The 17,259-nt window shown below is 38.8% G+C and overlaps 1 protein-coding gene across 1 annotated transcript in view; it reads right to left on the bottom strand.

Annotated features, from left to right (window-relative positions):
* LOC145991100 (uncharacterized) overlaps positions 1 to 17,259 on the bottom strand; it is a 193,591-nt gene that overhangs the window by 21,043 nt on the left and 155,289 nt on the right. Inside the window, exons 3-6 of the mRNA XM_083126836.1 lie at positions 4,454 to 4,530; positions 3,910 to 3,985; positions 2,057 to 2,139; positions 302 to 417 (exon numbers count right to left, since the gene is read on the bottom strand). Of these exons, the coding sequence (XP_082982962.1) occupies positions 302 to 417; positions 2,057 to 2,139; positions 3,910 to 3,985; positions 4,454 to 4,530 (352 nt within the window). The remainder of the gene's footprint in view (positions 1 to 301; positions 418 to 2,056; positions 2,140 to 3,909; positions 3,986 to 4,453; positions 4,531 to 17,259) is intronic.

The following is a 17,259-nucleotide window of genomic DNA, read 5'->3' as shown; positions in this document are numbered from 1 at the left end:
AAAGTTTGACTGTTTGTCTCACAATCCTCCTTACTCAATGAAAATCCAGAAAGATGGCCCAAATACTACATTTTACGTTAAAATATGCAATATAAATGGGAAATACATAATAAAACTCAAAATATGTAATATGAAATTCACATATATGGTTCCTAACATCGTAACTCACCAACATATGTAATTTATACTTTACTACATACAAAGGAAAAATACATAATTACATAAAATTCTGGGCCAACTGATGATACACAAAACAATAGCCAAAACAAAGAAATAATAATAACAAAAAGGTGATACATACCACAAGTGTAATTGGCCTTCAAGTCGGAATGCTTGTAAACGTAATGAAGATCTTCGTCTTCAACTTCAGGCACTCTTTCCAAGTAATGCATTTCTTCCCCATCAAATACAACACCACTGCAACAGACATTGCATTAAAATTGCAGATTCATTTTACTCATTCAACTGGCAATTATAATTTTGTTATAATATGCTGAGGAGGTTGGGAATGAAGAGATGAGAGGGGGATGGAGGCAGGGGAACAGAGTAGCTGAATTAGTTTTGCAAAGCTACATGTATTAATAATTACACCAAGTTACAAATAATTCATTACCAAGGCAATAATGTTAATATTGCAAATGGCTGTTTTTCAGATTCAATTTATTTAGTAGTGTAACCTATATAACAGTTTTTCTTTTCAATTTCTCTTCCAATATTCCCATCTCAGCTGATATTTACCTATAACATGCTGCATTTTGTAACTTAGTTTTTTTTGGAGTTCCCATTGTACAGTTGTAGGTTTCTTATAATTATGTGATGAAAAGCACAAACACACTGTTTTTTTTTGTTTTTTTTTAACACTTGTGGCTTTTCAAAGCATCATGCTAACCACAATATCACATTTCTTTAAGAGAAGTTTTCTTTTAAAGTCTACTTTATCCACATATAGGCTGATTGGGACTGGACCTGCAGTTTTAAACTGGGATCCAAACCACTGGGTATTGAACCTAGAACTCCTTGATTACAAAGTGACAGAGTTACCTGGGGAGACCCTCAGAGCAACAGATTCAGGTACACAGTGAGTGGTTGAAATTCAGAGACAGATAAATATTTTGAAGGAAAGAGGAAGAGAAATCTAGATGCAGAAATAGGAGTATCGAGCTAGATACAGGAAAAAGGGTGGGAACAACAGAGAACTATAGGGATTATATGGATAAAGAAATCAGTTAAGAAGATTTGAAGAATGGGACATAAGAGAACCACAAAGAGAGAGAGGGAGATGGGGAGGGGAGAGAGTGAGAGTGGGGGGAGGATACCATGAACTGAGAAATATTTGAAGGGTTAGCTGAAAGAAGGATGTAACTCAGGAAACAGAGTTTGGATAAATACTGTGTTCCTTGCATCTCTTGTTGTAATATGACGCATATTTGCCTACAAAATACACAAAGATTGTCATATTTCAGCAAGACATACAGGGTGCAGATAGTATTCATAGATTTTCTTCAAACTCTGTTTTCTGAGTTACGTCCTTCTTTCAGCTAACCCTTTAATTACAGAGATACAGAAAGATGTTGAGAGGAGAGACTTAGATGGAAGACAGAGAAATAGATAAAAGGAAAATTGTTGAAACAGAGAAATAGAGTGGGAAGAGAATACATTTGTGCAACTCATATACTCTTTATACCTAACAACCCTAATTTATCAGCATATACTTTCTGCTAATCCTGTTGAAATTTTCTGGCACCACTGTCCATGGACTATGAATCCACTTGAAAAATTTCAAATGAAGGCAATGTGCTTATGTTGAAAAATTCACAGCACAAACATGGTTTCAATTCACTTCTTTCACAAATATACAATATTTTAATGTGATTTTTAAAAAATATACTTGACTATTGATTATGGTCACTCACTGCCAAAATTCACGAACCTCGCAGGGAATTATTATATATTTGTGTAAGAAGAGAACAAGTTGCTTAATTAGCATGTGCGAGGTTGTTCTAGCAGCAAGCACTCTGTTTACAGCTACATTAAAGTGATTTAATACATGACTCACCTAAGGCCATTGCAGGTTGATATGGCAGCCCAGGAGTTCTCCACTCCTCTGAGCTTGCCTTGGTAGTGGCACAATTGAGCATCCTGCACGAAGGGAGAAAACATGGATAAGAATTTGTTGAAATATCTACAAACTAACTAAATGAGGAGTATAGGCAGTAGAATTGACATCTACAGAAAGATTAACATTGTTTATATTTCAAAATTCAGTAAAATGGAAGGATGAGTAATAGATAAATTGCAATTGAATAACCATTAAATTTAAACTTGATGTTTTAAAATCAACCTCACAATTCAATCAATTTCAGAATTAGAATTACATATTTTACACCAACAAATCAAGAGCATCTGCAAGGAGGGGCCAACAAGAGAAATTGCCCCTTCTTCAATTTCTTCATATTCACAAGTAGGGCACAGAAGTTAACAATTTAAAAGTTCATAAATATGTATTAACATTATTTAAAAATAACCCATATGTTTTTGAAAATGAACTATAAAATTACCTTAGGTATCAAAATGTAAGTCTGAATTTTTCATGAATAGTAATTTTGGGAGAAATAATGCAACTAAAATGAACCTAACGACTGTGAAAAAGTAAAATGCAGTTAAGAAATTGTAAACAGGGAATATGCAATAAAAACTGCAAACATTACCAATAAGTGAAAAAGGATTTAATAATAATAATAATTTTCAATTATTAATTTATAACAACAATACTAATATGTTTATACCATGACTACTACTACTTAATCAATTTCATATCAACAACCCGATCCCCCTGTAAACAGTTCTGGCCTAAACTGAACATTCTACTTCCTGTGATAAAAAGCGATTCTTGCCCTTGGAACATAGATGTTAATTTTGAAACTTGAATTCAGTCTGTTTTAAAATATGTGAATTTCAAGCAACTGTCACAACTTACAAATGTCCTATGAAGACTAAGAAATTGTGACATTTTACATTTATTATTAAGCCAATTTCAACAATGTATAAACACAATTTTTTTATTTATTCCAGGGATTCCCAAACTTTTTCGTTTCATGGTGTCCTTAGTGTTTCCAGATTTTTCCGTGGCACTCTAGTCAGAACGAGGCCTATCTAACACTTGCAACACTCAGTTTTACTCTATCCCAAGAATCTGTGGAGCATGTCCGCACATAGGGGCAGAGAAGGGTGCAGAGGAATCGAATGAGCAGAGCAAAGCAGTACACACTGCTGCGAAGGCTGGTAACTGCAATCTCGTTCCCTCTTGCACGTGTTCATTGGTGGAGCAGTCTCGTGTCACTACTTGCACAGACTTCGCTTTTCTGTCACTTTTGGTTGATTGATTGATTTGGTGTTTTAAGTCCACTTTATGCACAGTAAGGCTAATCAGGACTGGACCTACAGTTTAAAGTGGAATCCGAACCACCATGTGCCTCCACCGGGTATCGAACCCGGGACCCCTTGATTACAAGGCGATTCTGTCACTTTTGGCTAATCACGAAGATGAGGATATGGGACCCTCACAAACACACATGCCCAGACTGGGATTCGAACCTGGGACCCCTGGTATCGTAACATGACGTGCTAACCACTCCACCACAGAGGTCTGCAGAGACTTGTTTTTGTTCATTTGGTACAGAGATAGGCGAGACAGAGTATAGTGTGGTTAAGTTGCTTGCCTTATGTTAAAAATAAACACATACTTCAAATTCAGAAACATTTTATGTGTAAAAAGTACTAAATAAGCACATGTTTGGAACAATCACATAATTTCAGTGAAAGCATTGGAATATTTCGCTGTGCAGCCTGTAAACCAGCCGCAGCACCCTGGCGCACACTTTGGGAACCACTGATCTATTCAAAACTTACCTTGCCTGTGGGTCTATTAACTACATGTTGCCCATTGTGCTGGTATTTCTCAAAGTAAGTTTTTGGAATTAAATCCCTGAAAAGAGAGAATATTGCAAATTAAGCTCTTTTTTGCATTTCCTTTAGTAAATTAGGAGGTGTAACATTATACTATGTAAATAAACATTATTTTGTTACAATTTTTGTTTCCTTATTGGTCTCCCTTTGGGTGTCTCCAACTGAGAAAGAGCAGCAATGTGTAAAATGGGAAACTTGTTCTATTTTAAGGTTTTGCCCACAACTTATAACTATAGCAAGGACATAAACGGTGAATTTCTCTGCTACAAACAAATTCATTACTTTCATTCACGTACCTATTTCAGTTTTAGTTTTCATTCACAACAACAATTACTTGGTACAAAAAAGATACAAAACATGAAATGCTGATCAGACCTTAATCCTACCAGAAATTTGAAAATATACAGTGAATGCGAATCTGTCAATTTTGCAATTACCAGAGCACATTGAAATACACTTAACTTACCATTATGATATGAAAACTTACCTATTTAATTGGAGATCAAGAACAAAGTCTTTTCCATCTACATTGAACCCTACAGTGATGTCATGGATATACTCCTCCTGAAAATAGATGGTATGGATGTAACAACATACAATCACATAAGAATTTTATATTTACACTTTAAATAATTTTCTATAGAATTATGTATAATCTGTATATGTACATTTTAACTTTTGCTGCAGAGCAGTAGGTTAATTCTTTAACCAAGATATGCTGTAATGCAATGCAGTGCTGCAGGATACAGAAACAATGTGGAAATCAGAATTGGTCTACAAAGCTACCATAATAGTGATCAGTTTAAATTGCTATGAACCCAGAGGGTCCCAGGTTCAAATCCTAGTTAAGGCGCATGTGTGTATCATTGCTTTTGTTCATGAACTATTTCATCAGTTCATTGTTCATCCTTATTGTGGCGATAATTCTACGAGATAGGAAAACAACATAAAATAGTTAAAGGAGCATTAGATTTATAATCAGTGCATTGCTGTAAGGATAAAAACGTGGGCAATGCCAAAGAAGGATAGGGAGAGACTAGAAGCGATTTCAATAAGTATTTGGCCACAGTAAGAATGAAGTGACTTCTGAGAAATAATTCATTTCCTGTTGATAAATATATTTTAACCATAGCTTGCAGCTTATAAGATCTCACAAATTCAATATAGCAGCTATGTTGAGTGGTAGGTATGGTATTATCACATACATACACTATACTCCTAAGTGCAAAATTTCTGCAGAACTGCTACTCCAACAGCCAATAGGATTTATCAGAATCCACGTGTTTACATTGACTTACTTATTTCAACGGACAGAGAATAGCTGCAGATTTTCAATAGTTTACAGGGGAAAGGTACCACATTCTATTTGAACTGAAGAGCACAAAGGAACAATAGAAGGAAACGAAAAAATTCAACTGCTCCTGAATGTATGAAAGAAAAAAAAGGGTAAAGTAAAAATATACGTACAAAAATGTAACTTCACTCTTTTTCAGCTTTTTCAATATATGCAGTAGCAGCAATTGGGTGCCAAAACTAGGGGAGCAAGGACTGTTTACTTTCTCTTGGTAGGAAAGGCCTAGCATTGAGAGGCAATAGTGCAGGGCAACTGCCCTCCCACGCCCCTAATCGCCGCCACTGAATATATGCATTGGGTATCGAGAATTTTAATTGGTTCTCGGAACGCAGTTTCAATGACACCTCTAAATCCACAGCAAAACTCATACATGAATCTCATACTTGATAAGTCTCACCTCTCTTAAACATTAACACCATGGAAGAGAATCTGTAAATATATATATATATATATATATATATATATATATATATATTTATGGGAGGGGAAGAACAATTATTAATATTACAACCTGAACACACAGCTCCTGGAACAAACGAACTGACCTTCATTCTGGAAGGAAATATAATTGCCTAGCGTCGGTGGATCCAATGAGAGGAAAGGGGGCTATTTAAAACAATTAATGAGCCTGCGTTCTTCTCTTCCCATCACCCTCTCTGCAAGGGCCAATTATTTCGTATTTGAAAGGGAAGCAGCCAGACGGAATAACAAGACGTAATCACCAAAAAGCTGCCCACGACGATGAAATTTCTTCCAGTGTCAAAACCGCAGGAGTGTAAAACAATGCTGGAAAGGTTGGCTACTCGGCCCCGAATCCAGTATTTCCAGTCCTGTGGGGAGGCAGAGGGTTTCTTTTTTCGTTCTACGGGGCTGAAATATATGCCTAATAATAATTTTTACAAAAGAAGTCGGAATCCAGTTTCAAAACAAAGGGAAAACACTGGTTCAAGTCAAGTTTTTCCCCTCGAATATCGACCGAGAACCTGACCTTGCTGCAATTAATACGAGGTACAAGTGGGAAATCGTAATAAACGGCAGTGGCTCGAGTATCTGATCGCTCGACAACTTGACGTCACGTGAAAAATTCCATCTCGCAAGCGCACAGTAAAATTAAATCTTCACCCACACCAAATGATGGTAAAATTCCATAAAGTAATTTTCAAGAGTTTTAAACTGCAAATTTCAAAGCCCATATTAATATTTTCAAAAGCCAATATAGCTCACACTTTCAAACTTCCACAGTCGTTAATCTTAATATCATTGCTTAAATGCTTTATCACGATTGCTTCAACATACGTAACTTGAACGTGGTAAGTTTTCTATAAAGTAGTATATGTAGTCTCGTCTGGTGATTGCCCAGTGGAAGTATATAAAACGCACACACATCTGACTATTCTGGGACCACAGGCAAAAGAACCTACATAGAACCGCGTGTCTTACGCATCGTACTCGTGCATGGAGGGGAGGGGTCGTAGAGTGGTGCAAGCTTCCTTATGGCCCGAGTTCAATGGATAGAGGGGAAGATGCGCGAAGGCGCTTGCCGAAGGTTCTTTTCTTTGTGGGTTACGGAAGTATTTGCGTATGACAGCCATTATGAAACGCTTCATAGTGAAATAGCTGTTACACCCACACCCACACCCACACACACACCCACACACACACATATTATATGTAGCTATGTATGTAGTCAGCGCCAACGATATTTTCAAGCTACCGAACTAACTTGTAGCAAGCAGGTTGCTACACACACACAATAACGGGGGGAAGGAAATATATATTTAACACAATTCCGTGTGTGTCTACCAAAAGAAAGTTATAATTAAGATATGAATGCATTATGCAGGAAATGCAAAATAAACTTGGAGACTATAATGAAATATTCAAACATCCGTTCTTGCCACGATCTACCGCTTCATTATTAGCACAATTACACCCTCCCGAAAAGCACGATATTTGGTCACGAGCGGATTTCAGGGCAGGTGGTGTAAAAAGTAAATTGTAATTTAAATTAAGGTTGCAAAAGGGTTCGAAAAAACACGCACTTGCATGTTAAATTGGTTCACACTTCACGAACACGGCTTTTCTGCATCTATCTCTTAGGTTCTCACGGAATTCGGTTGACCTTACACTTTTCAGTGAAACGAAATGATACGCTAGTTACACAATACGAAGCCGACGGCGCCCTTAGTGTTTCAAGATCTTTCCGCGGCACCCAAGTCAGAATATAGGCCTATCTAACACTTGCAACGCTCAGTTAGTGTGGTTACGTTGCATGCGTTAAGTTAAAAAAATAAACAGATATTTCAATTTCAGAAACATTTTATGTGTAAAAAGTCTAAATAATCATATATTTGAAACAATCATATAATTTCAGTGAAAATATTGAAACATTTCGCAGCACCCACTTTGGAAACCACTGCGCTAGACTGACGGATTGTGTTCAGTAAATGCAGAAAAAAAAGTTGTCGGATGCAGCAGTCTCTATCTTTCCTTCATCGCAGACAAACGAGTAAATCGCTGAACAGAATTCTTTGTTAGAAATAGAATTCTCCAGAGCGAGGCCAAACGGAAATTGAACGTTAGTTATTTTAACATTCGCATTGTTTTTCGTCCTAAAATGTTGTGGCGTGGAAGAGCACATGTTGGGAACAGAAATGTGCATGGGCGTCCGGAAGGGCGGGCAAGGGGGGGCCACGGCCCTCCCTGGAAAATGAATGTGTTCTTAAAAATTATATATTTCACAAATAGTTTCATTTCAATCGCAGTAATTTATGTTAATTATTATAAATTCGTTGAAGAAAAATGATAATTTCAGACTGAAATAGTGTTTTTAAGAGGGCATCACTATTTTGGAGGAAAATATTTGTCCTTTGCCCCCCCCTGGAAAAAAATTACCTTGCTTGCCCCTCCCTGGAAAAAATCCTGCGGACGTCCATGGAAATGTGCCAGTAAAGTTTGAGAAAACTATCACTAAAAAACAAAGTAGTGTTTATTTCTGTAAACAAGTGTACAAAATATGCCCATTCGGACGTTAGGCCTGGTTAGCTATTGTTCTGCAGTTTATCAAAACAGTTATCATAATTTATGTAGAAATTGCAGAGAAAAATGCAGGATCGATCAGGAGGATTCGAACCGTATCACTGGTTACCAGAGGAGCACGGTGTGCTAAGGGATTCAAGTTCTGGTCGAGCCTGCATTTGTTGCTGAAATTTCTACATTGTATACATCTCCGGTTTGCTATATACTCAAAACGGGTAAAAGAGATTACACATTTTCACAATGACTAGTTGAACAAAGAACGAATGGAGAAACTACTAGATCTTATGTACAGGTACAGCATGTATGTATGTGTATAGGACGTTTATCAATTTGCTACTAAAACAGGTATGTTTTATCTATGAACGTAAATACACATGGAATTTAGTGTAGCACCATGTTTCTTCCAAAAGTATCTACAGCTTCATCAAGATACTACATCCTGATCTAAAGCAGAATCAGTCTCTTATATTGGAGTGGATATTTTTGCTTGATATCTTCTTGAAGTTGCTTAATTCGCAAGACCCCGATACTTTCGCCAATTCTATACAAATATCGTTAACACAGTGATTCCCAATAAGCTAAGGAGTAAAGAGCCAAGGCACGAGTCCCTAGTTTCTATTGCTTTTTATTTCAGAAAGTACTGAGGTCTTTAACGTAATGAGTCAATGATTCTAGGTACTGGATGATTGCATGGACCCCTTGGATGGGTTGGAAACCACTCTCCCTACGCCATCTGTTCCTACCCAATACATGTGCAGATGCAAAGTGAAGTATTTGCATGTTATCGTGTTATATTAGAAAGATAACCTTGTCAACACGCATGTAGGCCATGTTCTTCCGCAGAGCTGCCTTTGCATGCTAGAAGGTGTTAAGGTTGTAATGAAGAGTCCATCACATACATATTAAGTATCCATAGGATACGATTACTTAATTTACTTTACTGTTTAATAGCATGCTGTCGTGAGTACAGAGTAAACATTAATGATAATGTAACATCATAATGGAGAACCCACCCAAGCATGAGTTATTACTGCCAAATTGTGTAGATGCACTTCAATTCCTGGGAGATAAGAGGGTATGCAATGATTCAAATAAATTGCATACATGCGCATACAATTTCTTACATCTACTTTGCTCAATAGCTTCTAATTTCAGTTTCTTCGTGAGGTTATACAGTATACGTATATGTAGATTAATAGTACTGTACTTTCACTTTCAATCTGACAGTTATTGTAATGAAAGCAAAGAGGGTTCGAATATTTATTATTAATAACACACATGCTCCTCCATTCCTAGAACTCCAAACGGATATTACTTATATTATAGTTATGCAAGGTCTTTGGACTTCTTGACAGCTGTAGAACTTCAAGTGGAGTAACTCGCAGGAGACAGAAGTTGAGGGCCTTTGAACACACAAGCAGATGGCACGAGCCTATTTCTTGCGCGATGGAGAGAAATAACATTTGGCAGGACATTTATAATCCCGAAACACACGCAATAAAGACTATAATGACACCACAATTCACCAGTCAACGATAATTGCTAAAAGGGCAATTATACTGAGTATAACGCACAATTTAAGTGCGCTCAATAAGTGTTGAATAACAAAAGAGATTTAGAAAGAACCGCATGCCGCATACGACTCTTTTTATAATTCTGTGTGTAATTTATGTACTGCCTGTAGCGGCCAGATCAGAGAGATTATGCATCCAGCTGCTATTTGACGTGAAGCTGATGCCTGATAGTTTGGTAGAACATAAATTTGGGCTATACCAATCGCCATGTGTCTTTTATGCCTCTGTCTCTCTACAGACTTGCGCCGTGCCATGACGGCGTGCACATTCTCGATCTCGGCCAATGTTGGGTCTTTACACCCCTTCCTCGCCCTGCTGCCTAAATGCGTATCAGAGGCGCTGTATGCAAGAACATCGCCGGAAAAAATTCCCACCTGCAATCACCTGAATCGAACCCTGGTCTCCAGCCTGACAGCAGTTAGACGCCATACCGACTGGACCACAGCGCTTCCTCTAAATCTCAAAAGATCACGAGGTTTCCCTTTCCAGTGCAACGAGTTATTAACAGTTCCTCTTCCATTTACTTTTCCTTATGAATTCATACGGAAGGAAACTTTCGATTACTTTGAATTTGCTTACTTCTTTATTTCATAGGCTAATTAAAACATGAGATCAATTATAATTTTATAAACATTACTTTAATTTCAGATGGACCATCAGCGCAAAAAAAGAACAGTGTGCTTGCAGTTGATGCATGAAAAATGTTACAGAAGTTACTTTTCAAAATGAGTACGTATCTGTAACTTTAACAGTTATTTTGTGAACGAAGTGACCGAGGTAAAAATTAATTTCCGAAAAAGCTATTTTCATACATTTTGTACAAAACAAGTGTATGTATTACGAGACGAAAGATGCTATATCTTTTACACACTTCATCTTGGTCTCCTCCCGATCCAGATTAATACATTGTAGAACCCAGAATAACGTGATTTGATTTGATATTTGTTATTTAACGTCGGCTTTATATCCCACTTTTGGCTAATCGTGACCATTAGGATGAGTGGTGATATGATGAAATTGATGAAGGGACATTCACAAAGAGCACCCATGCCCAGGCCGGAAATTCGAACCTGGGACCCCTGGTATTTTAGCGCGCTCTGCTAACCATTCCGCCACACCAGTATACACAGTTTTTATTCTAAACCAAAATCCATAAATGACATGGTAACTATTCTTCATGCATAATACAAAGTGCTGTAATGCATTTTTAGGACTGTAGGCCAGGAGAGTTATGGGAAGTGAAGTAGCGGGCGAAGTCTATTTATAAAAATAAAAATATTTTTTAAAAAATTCCGTAACTTCTGAAATCACGTGATCAACAACTCGATCACTTGGATTATTCTTTTGCCAGGAAAGCTGAAAAATGAGTTTCATCGAGATTGAAGCAAAAAATGTCACGAAGTTTGTTTAAGCTTATGATCCAACAGGAGTATTATGGCTAGACTTGCGGTTTTAAGGTGGGGCCGAACTGTTTATGTGTTGCGTCCACCAGGAATCGAACCAAAGAGACGGATTTCAAGGCGGAAACGGTATCCACTACGCTATTTGGGCTCAAGAAACACCATTCTTATGATCCTAACACTAGATATTTCGTGAAGGGCTGGGGGGAGGTGTATATGTCGTTACATGTCAAATATATTCATTCGACACACGTTCATAATTAGCAGCAACAGGGCACATCGTAATTACGCACCGATGCATTTTCACATATTCTTTTACATACAGTTTGAGCCTTATCTCATAGCTACAATTTACCACGAAAAGTTCAAACCACTCTTTGGCCAACACGATTCTACGAAAGGGCAGATGCGAGCCTCGCGATCGTCCCTTGATTCGCCAGCTGGCCTTTCCATAATTAAAAGTTTACAAGAACAGGCTGCCTGCTCGCAAATGTTGTAGTAACGATCGGCAGGTGTCGCAAGTTTATGGGCGGCACGTGCTGCCCTCCGGTGAGAGGCTCGATAAGCACATTTACAACACAGTTGTCATGATATGATTCATGCTGGGTGCTGCCAAGCAAAAAAAGAAGGGTCTTGCGAGTCAAGAAGAGGAAGACCAGACAGGCCCAGCTTTCTTCTGCAGCACATAAGCAACTGATCACATTAATCAACAATCCTTTAGCTTGTCCTTCCCTTGTCTTCAAGTGAAAAAAAGTACGAGCACTTGGAACAATCTTTATTTTCCTTGGAATCCCCGATTTTTATTCAATTTTTTTTTTAATAGCCTATATTTGTTGCCTCTGCTAAGGCCAGAACAGGTGTAAAATGAATCTATTTCTTCGAACACACACAGTTCCACGCAGAACTACGGTAGTTCGTTGGATGCGAAAAAGTCTAGAACAGTGTTTCTCTCCAACGAACATCAAAATCAAATTATTAATATAGTTATCAGTTTTCTGAGTATATTCATATTAACTGATTTTCCAATTAGTGTAAATTGGAAGTTTTCGGTGTTCAAAATGCAACATGTCAATGAAAATTGGCACTACCAAATCAATTTAAAGATGTTGGCTTGAGGAAACTACAAGATTCCATTATATCAGTGGTTGACAACTAATTTAAACATAATTGAATATTTGTCAACATGTGCAGACATAATCGAACTATTACTCTTTATGATTTTGTCATAATTCATTCATTAATAGTTAAAGTGTACATATTAATTGCAATGTACACAGTTAAAAAATGTAAAGGTATTTGCGAGTACAATTTTTCGGATCGGGGCATCGACTTTTTTTAAAAAAAGAATTCGCCGGGCCGCGATCTCACGAAGGTTGAGAACCACTGTTATAGAACATCACATGTGTCTTATTGAGAGGGTCCAGCCATATAGCGCGCTGCAATGTTCCAAACGGCCGTGTGTTGGGCTTGGGAACTTACAGGATTTGCCCTTTATTCATTTCCAAACAGAATGCCGAAACTACACGAAGACAGCCGGAATAACACGAGAGCGCGTTAAGAAAAAGAAACCTGTTTTTTGTAGAAACCTTCGGACACAGATTAGAAATGGAAATTCTAAGCTGCTTCCATGCATTTCGGCGCGACGCACTGTAGGTGGCGTTGAACTATTTGATTCTATCAGAAGCAGAAAACGGTCAGTGGCGGGTTCGGGGCGCCTTAATGGGTCAATATGAATCCCAAACCATCCGAATCCAGTGAAAGACAAACGAATCCTGGTCTGAATTCGGATCTCTGCTCATCCCAAAGTGTAACAGGGTCGTGATATTTCTCCCACATCATTTCACGGTTCGCCACTTCGTCAGAGACTCTCAGCAATAAATCATCAGATGTGTACACACTCATCGAAAGCTTCACTCCAAGGTCTCGCTGCTCTTGGGGCAGACAAGAAAACAACGGGGTCTCCATTACGACTTGTGTTTGCTCACAATCTAGCACAATTAGCAGAGCCTTTGTAGGGCGGTCCCCTCCAATTGTTACAACGTCACGCGCCTGGGCGGGATCGGGTAATTGGCGACCATCGCCATGTTGTTTCTCCGTCTGGAAACCCCTGAGGATGGTGGTTGGTGGCTGATGAAGGTGGGGTTCACATGGACAGCACTCTCTCCCTCCATATAGCTAGGTATACATGTGCGATTTGGTTGTTGATTCAAACTAAGCAAGAGTGGTACAGAAGGGGGCGGGATGAATGAAGCTGCAGACACTGACGTGCGTCGAGGAGAACTGTTGGGCTTACAGCAACTGCCGAAATTTTTAGGACATCTCAATTTTCAAATGAAAACAGTAAAGAACTCGGCAAAAACCAAAGTGAAAAATGCAAACTCCAATTAAAATTACCTCCGGGTAAGAATTTTGTCCTTAAACAACTTTAAAAACGAAGGTTCAATATGGTAATTACAAAATAGTTTATAGTATACCCGCCCCCTAGAACGTACCCATGAAATCAGTGCTTGAAGTGGAAAATGTTAGCTGAGGGGATGTTTGAGCGAGCCTTGTGGTTAGCTGAGGAGATGCTCCTAGGTTTTACATGGTGGCAATGAGACATCTAGGGGGATGTTTTGCGAAAATGTTGCTAGCAGGGTGATCCATCCCTCCGCACTTCAAGCACTGCATGTAATATATAGGGTGTTCCGTATAGGACGCCGAATTTGAATCTAGTGCTATTGTTTTGTTTCGAGGTTGGCAGATCTGTTCTTACCAATGTTGGTATCTGTTGTCATGCCGATTAATGTAGCCTCAATTGTTTTGACTCGTTTGTTGTGGTTACGATATGAAACAGTTTACGATTGAGCAACGTATTCTCATTGTAAAGACTAACATTGATACAAGACGAATACCAGGAATGGCTGGTCATGTGATCTTACACCCTGTAATTTCTACTTATGGAGATTTGTGAAATCACAGGCGCACGCCAACAAACCACGAACCCTTTTGAAACTGAAGGCTAGTGTTGCCCACGGGACGAGACGGGACAGGGTTTTAAAAATTCGAGACGAGACGAGATTGACCATGTCTCATAAGACAAACGAATATTTTCGAGACGAGACAGCATTTCCACGAGACGAGACAGGCCAAAGTCTCGTCTCGTGGGCAACACTAGTCCCGAGACAAACGAATATTTTAGAGACGAGACAGCATTTCACAGCATTTCCACGAGACGAGACAGGCCAAAGTCTCGTCTCGTGGGCAACACTACTGAAGGCGGAAATCATACGGGTGATTGAAGGACAGACATCTGCGAGAGGGTTATCAATAATTTTGTGGAGCGTATAAATGCATGCAGACTCAGTAGGGGTGAGCATATGCCTGACATTGTCTTTCATACGTAAATGGGAGATGTTAGTGCTTACATATATGTGAAATATAACTATTTTCATGATACTTTCCCTATTTTTATTTAATTTTCTAATTCGGCGTCCTATACGGAACACCCTTTATATCCACCTTTACGATTCCAGCCCCTCCGAAAAAAATCCTGGGTGCAGCCCTACCTAAACGCATAAGCGGGGAAAATATTGACACAAAAGACAATGCATAGGCTATAAGAATGTACGAAATGCATATCAAACATTTTATAGAGAGAAAGGGGAAAAGTTCCAATCAATCATTCAACTTACACAATGGAGTGAAAGTTAAAGGGGGTTAAAGCTGTTTAGCCTCTAACAGCCCACCTTGTCCTTACTGAGTGCTTTCTTCTGTATTCTTTTTTAGCCGTTCACTCAGGATGGGTTTTGAAAGAGAATGAAGGTGAATTCCCCCTCTCGTAATTGCACTCCCTCTCTTCTGCAGTTCATTGTTGGAATTTCGATGGGATACTACGATGTTTTAAGATAAGTTATTGAAATCACCCACCCCCGACTGGAAGTTTTGAATACCGCTGGCTACGTTGATACAGTACATGCGCATATGAGTGAAAGGTGCTCATTTTGAACAAAACATGTATTGCTGAAGTCCTAGAAGGGACAAACGACAACCCCCTTTGAAGTTTGGCACTTTAACGGGCGTATACAAAAACTAAATGTGACATTCTAGGTAATTAACATTTTCAGAGCCGTTTTAAACAGTACAGCTAATGTCAAGTTTTTGTGTTCTTGATAATTTTACTATAAAAAAAATCAAATAAAAAAAGTTTTCTAAATCAATAAGAGATGTTTGGACCCGTTAAACCCTCCATCCACACTAAAGCCACTGAAGCAACAATTTTCACGGAGATCGAAGACGTGCAGATCCATCTGTCGCAAAACACAAACTAGAACGATCTCCGATCTTGAGCTGGCCTGCTGAGCACCGAGCAGCCAAGGCAAAGGGTGGCTGAAGTAGATAAGCAAACGTCTTCAACCAGAATAATGCAGCTCTTCAAACCACCCACGTCGTATTTGTAAATACGAAGTGCAGGAGGCGCTGGTTGCGGTGTATCACATTCACGCTTGAGTCACTAAAATAAACGTTCCCAAACTGCTCCTCTAGTAGCCATTCCTACTTTTTATTATTGTATATCGCCTTTCTGTTTTCTTAGCTTAATCGGAATGATGAGGCAAGACCCTAAGTCGAACACTCAACTATCTAGGCCATAGAGGCACCAAAAATACATGCCTGTTGCTTTGTATTCCTCGACTGAAATAAATATCCTTTCTATTCCTTTGCATGCTTTTTTGGCACGAATGGGAGAGACAAAAAGAGTTTACAGAATTCTTGTTGGGAAACCTGATGGTAAGAGACCTGTAGGAAGACCAAGACGAAGGGATAACGTTGAGAGGGACCTGAAGGAAATCGGTAAGGATGGAAAAGATTGGATTGCTCTTGTCCAGGATAGTTGATTGAGTTGGTGTTTTAAGTCCACTTTATGCACAGTAAGGTTAATCGGGACTGGACCTACATTTTAAAGTGGGATCCGAACCACTGTCCCTCCACCGGGAATCGAACCCGGGACCCCTTGATTACAAGGCGACGACGCTACCACTGCACCATCGGAGAGGCCTCTTGTGCAGGATAGGAACAGATGGAAAGCTTGTGTCGCTGCAGCCATAAACATTCGGGTTTAGGAAGGTTAGAGAGTTGATTAGTCTTTTTGGGGTCAATATTTTCTTATAGTTGTGATTACGCGATAGTATGGATTGCCCTCGCCTGAAAGAAAAGTTCGGGAACTACCCAAATATTTATCAAAAGCGTAATGAAAAATTATCAAAGTGCTATCAAACATTCGCCATTTTGAATTCAACTTCAGAATTTTAAACGAAATAGTAATCGAAATTGAAAATTCCAATGGAGAAATCCATATTGTGCACCTATATTCATTTGGGTGTTTCTCTTACTACGCAGCTAAGTAGTGCATTGTGATCTACAACACGTGATACCTTTATAAATTTGTCTGAAAACTAATTTTTAGTTCCCCCCCCCTCCCATGGCGCAGTGGTAACGTCGTCGCATTGTAATCAAGGGGGTCCAGGGTTCAATACCCGGGTGGAGGCACATAGCGGTTCGGATCCACTTCAAAATGTAGGTCCAGTCCCGATTAGCCTATCTGTGCATAAACTAAAAATCAAACCTAACCAAATCAAAATTCATCATTGGGTTTTTCGAAAAACTTGTATGAATTTGAGTAAGAAACCCTAATTTCCGTTCAATGGCGCCTTTCAAGATGGTGGAGGGGAATGGTAGTTTGTGCAAACGTTCAGTCGATGATTTAATTTGTTCATTTTCACTTTACGAGTTTTAGATATATTTGGGTGTGGTGATATACAATTGCGCTCGAGAGAGAGAGTTGGAAATCAGATATAAACAAGATGGTATTTGTATGGGGGATGAAGGAAAATTCCACCCCACCCTGACACCCACTGCAAAGGATTCAAATTTCCTTGAAGTACAGATC

The sequence above is a fragment of the Lepisma saccharinum genome, chromosome 8 (genome assembly GCF_977018435.1).
Source record: "Lepisma saccharinum chromosome 8, izLepSacc3.1, whole genome shotgun sequence".
In the NCBI taxonomy this organism is placed as follows: domain Eukaryota; kingdom Metazoa; phylum Arthropoda; class Insecta; order Zygentoma; family Lepismatidae; genus Lepisma; species Lepisma saccharinum.
The sequence above is the reverse complement of the archived record's forward strand: the minus strand, read 5'-3'. Positions and strand labels throughout refer to the sequence as shown.